This window comes from Aethalodelphis obliquidens, unplaced genomic scaffold (genome assembly GCF_003676395.1).
Source record: "Aethalodelphis obliquidens isolate GAN/ISIS:26980383/991018 unplaced genomic scaffold, ASM367639v1 scaffold94, whole genome shotgun sequence".
Lineage (NCBI taxonomy): Eukaryota > Metazoa > Chordata > Mammalia > Artiodactyla > Delphinidae > Aethalodelphis > Aethalodelphis obliquidens.
In genome coordinates, this window is record NW_020838038.1 from 2426892 (window position 1) to 2436642 (window position 9751).

The 9751-nt window shown below is 42.8% G+C and overlaps 1 protein-coding gene across 3 annotated transcripts in view; it reads right to left on the reverse strand.

Annotated features, from left to right (window-relative positions):
- Positions 1–5522, reverse strand: part of BMX (BMX non-receptor tyrosine kinase) — a 49752-nt gene extending 44230 nt beyond the window's left edge. For 2 of the 3 annotated variants that reach the window (XM_027095752.1, XM_027095750.1), the window contains exon 1: positions 5295–5521. In XM_027095752.1, coding sequence (XP_026951553.1) covers positions 5295–5297 — 3 coding nt within the window. In that variant the 5' untranslated portion in view covers positions 5298–5521. Of the gene's footprint in view, positions 1–5294 lie in introns of all 3 variants that reach the window. The other variant, XM_027095751.1, reaches the window with a different exon arrangement.
- Between the last annotated feature and the right edge of the window lie 4229 nt (positions 5523–9751).

Sequence of the window (9751 nt, forward strand, 5' to 3'; positions counted from 1 at the left end):
GAAGGACATCGAGTAGAAAGGAAGGTACCAAGTCCTCAAGAACATTTTCTAATAAATCTCCAAGAGTTTATACACGTCGTTGCATCTAATGAAATATAATTTGTCAAATTTTAACAAAAATGTTTATTCCAAATCCTGCCCTTTGTGAAGTTTTTGGCTTTCATCTTTAAAATCATATGTGATATATGTTTATTCGACAAAAGCAAGAACTACAGACAAGCAAAAGAAAACTTAACTTTTTGGTGAACATAGCTTTAGATTTTTTTCAAATTACACATGCAGGTGTTTATTTTCACAAAAATGAGTTCACATGCTGTGCATACGTGTCTGTAATCTATGGTTCTCATGTCACACACACCTGGAGCCACCTGCCTCTGAAGTCCTTCAAAGTTCCACTCCCTGAGCTGGATTCCAGAGCATCTTAACAAAGTTAAAGAACCCTGTTTTGATGACTCACACTTCTTTCACCTCCGATCAGTTTCTTCTGAGACAATACTTGGTTCCTGATCAAGTTTGGACCTGCCTTTCTCCTTCTATTTGCTTCTATCCCTTCCTTGTACTTCCCTCTTCTCCTAGAGTAGCCTCGATTCTAAACTGAAGGCATTTCTATGGTGAGGACTAATTTTTAGAAATGGAACGTCTCTCGCCTCGTATTAGGACAGTAAGTCAACAGGGCTTCAGGGCCACTGTTCACTCAACCGCCTGTCCAGCGACTAGCAGACTCGGCTCTGCCTACCCACATTTAAGGGAAATTCAGTTGGGAAGGTTTTTTTTTTTTTTAAACTAAACAAAATAAAATTTGATCCTAAAGCTAGAAACCAGAAATCTATTTCCATAGAGAAGCTGGTGCAATTTGGCTGGACACTCATATATCACTACCTACATAGAATAGACACATCAATTTGCTTACCAAATAGCTCAGGCTGCCTATTTCCATAAACACATGAAACTAGAAAGATTAAAGTGCAGGGGAGGCCAAAAAAAAAAAAACCTGTCAGAAATCAGTACAGTATTTTCTATAAGGAAGTCAGCAACCACTGTGTAAGTTTTAAACATAAAAGGTGCATGCTGAATTAACCAGACTTGGAATCATTATGGTTACTTAGCATTTCTAAGTAAACGATATCATGAGAGTAAGGAGTTCAAGCCTGCACATCTATGCAGCACACTTGATGTTGAGCCTACAGTGTGCTTGAGTGACAATGAACGGGTTTGAGAGAGAGTTTCAGTAGCTCAGGGATATGCAAGCTTGCTGTGGGCTGGTAGACTCAGAAGCCTTCCAAGAGGTGACAGGACTGTCACTCGTGCACTGTGTCACCCTGACCAAGCCCCTTCCGTGCTGTAAATGTTAGTTTTCTCACCTGTGAAATGAAACGGGTAACAGCTCTTTCACTTTCTGTGACTTAAATGAGGAACTTCATGTGAAAATACTGGGCACGCTATGGGTACCCACAAGTTATTTATGATTAAAAGAGAAAAAGGTGGAGAGAAACAACTCAAGTTAGAGAGGAGTCCTTACTCTTTGCTACAAAAGGCCCGAGGAAGGAAAACTTATTATTTTTCTTAAGATAATTGAGAAAGATATTATGGAAGAGAGGGCATTCAGATTGGACCTTGAAGGATGTGAGTGATCGCGGTGATGATAATCCTGGCTAACATTTAAGGAGGGCTCACGAAGTGCCAGGAGCTGTTTAAAGAACCTTAAAATTAAAGATGCATTTGTTTACTGGTCACAACGGCCCTATGGGGTAGGCCGTAAACAGCCCCATCCTGTGGCGTAAGTTGTAACAAAGCCCCCCTACGGGGTAGGTTGCAGCATCATTCCCTGCTTATAGCTGATGACGCTGTCACAGATAAGTAAACCGACCAGGCCACACTGCAAGTGCGCAGGAGCTGGGGTCTGAATCCAGGCAGTCTAACTCCATAGCCCATATTCATTTTATTTTATGTTGGAGAAATATAAAAAAAAATTTTAATTGAAGTATAGTTGATTTAAAATATTAGTTTCAGGTGTACAGCATACTGATTCAATATTTTTTTAGATTACATTCCTTTTAAAGTTATTAGAAAACAATGGCTCTATTTCCCTGTGCTGTACAATATATCCTTGTTGCTTATCCATTCTTTTTTATTGAAGTATAGTTGATTTACAATATTGTGTTAGTTTCAGGTGTAGAGCACAGTGATTCAGATATATATATATATATCTATTCTTTTTCAGATTCTTTTCCCATATAGGTTATTACAGAATATTGAGTAGAGTTCCCTGTGCTATACAGTAGGTCCTCGTTGATCTATTTTATATGTAGTGGTGTGTATCTGTTAATCCCAAACTCCTAGTGTATCCCTCCCTGCCCTTTCCCCTTTGGTAAGCATAAGTTTGTTTTCTGTGTCAGTGCCCAGCCCATATTCTTGACCACAACGCAGATGTTAGAGAGGGATATGCCAGCTGTGTAACGCTCCTAATCAGAGAAGGCTCTAACCTAAATGTAGGAAGGCAGCCACAGGGTATCAAAGGTGGTAGGAACCCTAGAAGTCATTTTATAGAGGCAACACTGAGCCCTGGCGGCCTAGGTGACTTAGCCAGAATCACGACACCGTGACTCGAGAGACACAGCCCACGGAGCCAGATCACTGGTGTCCTGCCTGGGACACTTGCCCACACCATCATGGCAATAAATACACTAAAAGAGATCTATGTGTTCAGCTAAATGTATGACAGCCTTGCTAAAGCCTGTGGTCTGGTAGAACTAGGCATAAATTTGAGCCTGACCAGGTACACGCAAGGGAGGTTTTACTGGAAATATCAGAAAGACGTGACCTATAAATAAGGAACCTTTAGAGGTTCCTTCTTTCAGCAGGAACCTCTCAAGCAGTGTTAAATAGCAAAACTCTAGCCCACGTTTTGAAAACAGGTAAGAACATCCAATCTCAGAAGTTGGAATAAATTCTAAGTGGTGCAAAAGGGGCGCAGGTGTCAGGACAGGAAGGGAGAAAGGTATGTATAGTTAATGGGGGCCACTGGATAGCTCCCTCAATTAAAATGTATATTCCCTGGCTGGCTCAGGATGGTGGCTTTAAAGTTTTATTTTTTGGAATTGAGAGATGAGGGTAGCAATTCCGTACCCCTTTATTTGATTTGGTTATCCTCCCTTACTTTACGTATCATTTACCTAAGATTTTGGTAGGTGTCAAGATATTAAAATAATACGTGTGGTGGGAGGGCAGTGGAGGGGGGAGGGCGGGAAGGAAAGGGCAGACGCTCCAAGTGCGGACTGGGATGGGGGCTCCGAAAGCCAAAATGGTGGACCTGTGGCAAACTTGACCTTCAGATACTTGCCCAAGGTCAGGCCTGCTTATCTTCCTGCTAAATAACTGAACAAAATATGATGGTAAGTTAAACAGGAACAGAAAGCTTAACTCAGAATCAGGTAAAGTGGTTCAAAAATATAACTCTTAAGATGCTGGCCAAAGACAAATACCAGCTGCACAGAAGCTGACGAATCCCCGTTTCATAGGACATTTTGCAGGCGAGAGAAAGTTACAGTTGATCTCGGCATGATACGGACAGAAATCCTTTAACGTTGACACTTGAATCCAGCATTTTGAAACACCATACCTTGGTTGCTCCAAAATGAATTTATGGAAAGCACACACTTTAGGAAGCCATTTTTGCACAGAGAATGCCAATGCCTTTCCTGTTAGAGCTAAAATTTGCTTTTGGTGTGAAGCTCATCTTCAGTGCCTCACAGAGCTTTGCTAAGGCCTTTCCTTCTTTTCAGCAGCCTCTTTCCTTCTGCTCCCTCCCCTCTGCCCAGCGCACCCCTCTGGGCACCTTCCTTAGAAGAAAAGCAAAAAGTGATAAATTCACGTCCTAATACATCGTGCTGAATTAGTTTAACACGTAACACTGCTAAGGATACAGGTTGGTGTGGACAAAAGCACCAAGCTTTGGGGGGTTCAGATCCCTGGCCTGTCTCTATGCTATGGCCTAGCACCCTAGTAGGTGTTGCAGAAACCTGCACCCCTTCCCCTCATCACTCTGTAGGCGAAATTTTTAAAAAGACCATAGCAAAGTGTAAAAACTGGAGACAACGAGATGACCTCAACATAAAAGTTTAGTCCTCACCCTCCTTCCCCCAGCCCCCTGGGGATAGGAGATACTGGGAGGGGAAGACACCTCACGCCTTCTCTCGTCAACAAGTACCTGCTCCGTGGCTCTGTTACGGCCTTGCAATCCTGGGACTGGTTACCTTAAAATCAGTTTGACTGTGTATTTGTGCCACCGATTTCTAACAAAGAAGTACGTGGATGTTACTCCAAGTGTGGCCCACGGACAGGCAGTATCAGCATACCCTGGGAGCTTGTTTGAAATTCATACTCTCAGATCCCACCCCAGCCCTAGTGCATCAGAATCTGCATTTTAGTGAGATACCCAGGTGACTTATGTGCACATGGGAGTTGGAAAAGCAATGACCTAGAGCACATTACAGTTGTACTACCTTTTTAATCCAATGAAACCATCATTGTCTGCGAGAACTTTCAAAATTCTATGTATGTGGCTGCAACTGTGTGGTTCACCTCCCTCCCATCTTTCTACCTCCATCTAGAATACCCGCAGGCCCCTGACTTAGGGAGACTTCAGGAAGCTAAGAATAAATATTCGTAGCAAAAAAAAAAAACCCATTATAAAGCACAGATAAGTAAAAGAAGGCATGACTAACATTTTTTTTGTCTTTTGGGGAGCAATTACAAAGCCAATATGAAAAGTCACAGAAGGACCTATAATGGAAAATAATCTGAAAAAGGATAGATTTTTGTAAATATGTGTATATATATATATGTATGACTGACTCACTTTACTGTACGCCTGAAACTAACACAACACTCTAAATCGACTACACTTCAATTAAAAAAGTAAATAAAGGGGAAATAAAGAAAAGTCCTCAAAGGGCAATGGCTTAAGAATAGTATGGAGAAAATCAGCAGAGGAATAGACACAAAGCTAGATCAAGCTGATGGTGATGTACACAGAACCTGACAGGTTCCCTGAACGAGATCTTGAGCTAGGAGGGAATTTCCAGTGACTCTTCTATAGCAGGCCCCCGAATGACATGGTCCCATCCAAAGCCCCCAGAGGAGCCCCAGCAATTTCACCTTCATAATTTTGCACTATTTTTCTTAAAGCACCCCCCTCCCCCCAAGTTTGTGAACTTCAGGCTCTACAACACCCAGATCCGAACCTATTTTCCTGTAGGACGTGACGCTGTAGAGCCACCTGCCCTTCCACGTACCATTTTGCCTGGCTCTGTTGCCCGGGTCCACGGCGGTGAGGTCGCTCTGCTCTTGTAGGGACTCAGCCGCAGCTGTCCTCCTTCCAGCAGCCGCAAATTGCCTCACATTTTCCCGGCTGCTGGGTCAGAAATGGCTGCATTACTCAGTGCCCCCCAAACGTTTATTGTCCTGCAAGGTCTTACACAATCCCACAGGAAACCGCGCTCAACACTTAGCCAATACTTGTTGACCTGATTGAGCGCAACAAAAACGGAGACAAAAGCATATTTCATAAAGGTTCCAACTTTGATAACTACAGCTCCTGCTTTTCCCAGGCAGCTCTCGGGCACATGTGATAACCTCTCTTTGTTTGGAGAGTTCTGCGCTGGAAAGGACGAGAAAACATCTCGGCAAAAGCCCGCTTGTGATGCTGACTTCTCTCACACGAGTCAGGAAACCATGAGGTAACGCCAAAGTGTGCAGAGAATAAGCAATGAAAACTTCAACTCAACACTGGACCCAGGGAGGTCAGAGAGGATATGAGCGAGAAGGACTGTCAAATGATGGAAAAGGAGCACATTTCCACAGCTTAAATTAAGAAATCCAGAAATGGAAGAGAGATGGGTGTGGCTCACGTACCAGGCACCAAAAGTGCAGTGAAAGAATGTGATTATCACTTGAATAACTTATGATGATCACTCTAATGATTTATGACATCACAACTTTTAAATTTTATTTTTTATTAAAAATTTTTTTTTACTGAAGTATACTTGATTTACAGTGTTGTGTTAGTTTCAGGTGTACAGCAAAGTGATTCAGTTATACATACATATATATATATTCTTTTTCCAATTCTTTTCCATTATGGTTTATTACAGGATAATAATAAATATAGTTTATTATTGAATATAGTTCCCTGTGCTCTACAGTAGGACCTTGTTGTTTATCTATTTTATATAGAGTAGTGTGTATCTGTTCATCCCAAACTCCTAATTTATCCCTCCCCCCTTTCCCCTAGGGTAACCATAAGTTTGTTTCCTATGTCTGTGAGTCATAATATCATGGCTTTATTCATTCTGCCATCTTCTCCAGTGCACACTGACTGTATGTAATCTGTAATAAGTCTAATGACTTATTTTAGGTTCAGCTATGGATGGCTGAGAAAATCATCCTTTTGGCATGCATTGACACACTATATTAGCTTATAAATTGTTGGCTACTTTAACTTATTTGTAAACGTCTGTGTTGTGATGAAATCTTGGGTGGGCAGAGGATGGTGAAGCCCCTGACTTTGAAAGAGGTATTCTTTTGAGTGGACACAGGGTGAGCATCATTTCTATTCATTCGTTCAGTCTTATTGAGAACCTACCATCTACCAAGCATTCTGTTAGGTCTAGAGACACAGCAGTAAACAGAACAGCGGCAGCACACATATTCAGGAGGCTTATGTCCAGTGGAGGAAGGACTACAAATAAAGATTTAATTACAGTAGAGTGTCTGAAAAATAAATTATTTGAAACTGGAATTTGGGGAACGACAGAGTCCTTCAGAACAATTCAAAAGAGGAGAAATTACACCCTGATAGCAAATAAGTCACTGATGGATTCCACATAGGTCTCCATCCTCTAGGAATCAAGTAGGCAGTCATTCGAGAAATTGATGGTGAAGCAGAGTGACAGTGGCAAAGCACCTTGGCCAAATAAATGAATTCTACACTCTGCTAATTCACTACCTTTCCCACATGGCGATTTGTATTTACTCTGCGGTTTAAACATGGTAGCATGGCTGAAGATCAATTCTAGAATAAAAAGTCAGTTTAGGGGAGGAGAGGAGGATGTGGCAGAACGCTGAAAACACCTAGGCACGACCTCTTGGGATTCTCATCCCTTCTTGCGGCTTGAAACGCTCAAGGGCAGCTGGGAGGAGTGGTTTCCTCTGAGTCAAAATGTCCCAGATTTATGTATTTATTCTATTCATTCACTTCCTCTGCTACTTCTCCGGAACTTTTCTTGGGCTTCGTATTTTCCATGTCTTCAGTCCAATTCTAACTTGTTGTGGCGACCTACTGTTTCCGTTATGTGATTTAATTTGCTCGAATTATGGTGTGCGTTGTCACCTCTACCCAGGGAGACCCATAGGAATTTTCTCTGAGCTTCTCTGCGTGAGCTTTTAGCGCACAACAGGTTTGTGTAGGGCTGCAGCATGGGGTGACTTGGCTTCATGATGTAAACAAGCTTGTTCAGTTGGGAGCAGTAGTGCTTACATTTTTAGAACAAGAAAGAACCTGATAGGATCCATTATATGTGTGTGTGTGTGTGTGTGTGTGTGTGTGTGTGTGTGTGTGTGAGAGAGAGAGAGAGAGAGAGAGAGGGAGAGGGAGGAAGAGAGAATGTGTCTGTCCGTGTTTCTTCTGGCTTCGAGTGACGTCTATTTTTCTCTTACTTTAAAAAATTCATTTGATCAAAACTACAATGAGATATCATCTCACACCAGTCAGAATGGCCATCATCAAAAAATCTAGAAACAATAAATGCTGGAGAGGGTGTGGAGAAAAGGGAACACTCTTGCACTGCTGGTGGGAATGTGAATTGGTACAGCCACTATGGAGAACAGTATGGAGGTTCCTTAAAAAACTACAAATAGAACTACCATATGACCCAGCAATCCCACTACTGGGCATATACCCTGAGAAAACCATAATTGAAAAAGAGTCATGTACCAAAATGTTCATTGCAGCTCTATTTACAATAGCCCAGAGATGGAAACAACCTAAGTGTCCATCATCGGATGAATGGATAAAGAAGATGTGGCACATATATACAATGGAATATTACTTAGTCATAAAAAGAGACGAAATTGAGCTATTTGTCATGAGGTGGATAGACCTAGAGTCTGTCATACAGAGTGAAGTAAGTCAGAAAGAGAGAGACAAATACCGTATGCTAACACATATATATGGACTTTAAGAAAAAAAAATGTCATGAAAAACCTAGGGGTGAAACAGGAATAAAGACACAGACTTACTAGAGAATGGACTTGAGACTATGGGGAGGGGGAAGGGTAAACTGTGACAAAGCGAGAGAGAGGCATGGACATATATACACTACCAAACGTAAGGTAGATAGCTAGTGGGAAGCAGCCGCATAGCACAGGGAGATCAGCTCGGTGCTTTGTGACCACCTAGAGGGGTGGGATAGAGAGGGTGGGAGGGAGGGAGACGCAAGCGGGAAGAGATATGGGAACATATGTATATGTATAACTGATTCATTTTGTTGTGAAGCTGAAACTAACATACCATTGTAAAGCAATTATACTCCAATAAAGATGTAAAAAAAAAAAATTCATTTGAGTCATGGCTTTAAACACCATCTATATACTTATGGTTCCAAATTTCAGCCAGGTCCTCTCCCCTGAATTCCAGACTTGTATTCGACTGTCACCTTGTCCATCTATACTTGGAATATCTAAAAACCTCCTTTGAGGAGCTGCTCCAGCACAGTCCTAGGGAAATTTTTTTTTTTTTTGCGGTAAGCGGGCCTCTCACTGTTGTGGCCTCTCCCGTTGCGGAGCACAGGCTCCGGACGCGCAGGCTCAGCGGCCATGGCTCACGGGTGCAGCCGCTCCGCGGCATGTGGGATCTTCCCGGACCGGGGCACGAACCCGTGTCCCCTGCATTGGCAGGCGGACTCTCAACCACTGTGCCACCAGGGAAGCCCGATACTTGGAATATCTAATAACCATGTCAAACGTAACATGTCCAAAGGTGACCTCCCGACTAACCCCACAAACCAGCTCCTCCTACAGGCTTTCCTTCTCAGCTGAGAGCAAATGTAGCCTTCCAGTTGCTCAGGCCAAAGAATGTGGAATCACCCTTGACTTTTACCCTTCTTTCACAACCAACATCTGATCCATCACGAAATATGGTTAGCCATATTGTCAAAATATATCCCAAATTTGGCCACTTTGCACCACCTCTACTGCTACCTACTGGTCTAAGTTGCCACCATCTGTCATCTGGAATATTGTGCTCGCCTCCTGCCTGCTCGTCCTGCTTCCACACTTGCCGCCTGCTGTCTGTTCCCCACTGACTAGCCAGAATGATGCTTTCATATGTAAGTCAAAGCCGGCCACTCCTCTTGTCTGAACTCTCCAATGGTTCCCCCTCTTCTGGTCCCCTAGTACTGTCTCTAACATCATCTTATGATTCTTCTATCTCACATTGCCACTCCTACAATATTCTGAGCACCACCTGCCCCAGGGCCTTTGCCCAGGCTGTTTCCTTTACTTGGCAAACCATCACAGACATCTGACTGGTTCGTTTCCTCATCTCCAGGCTCTGCTTCAAACGGCATCTTCCTAATGAGCCCTACCTAGACCATCTTGTTACTACCACAGCTCGCTCCACCCAGCACTCCCAATCTCCCTTACTCTGCTCTACTTTTTCTTTTTTTCATAGCACCTAACACCTTAAAACTGA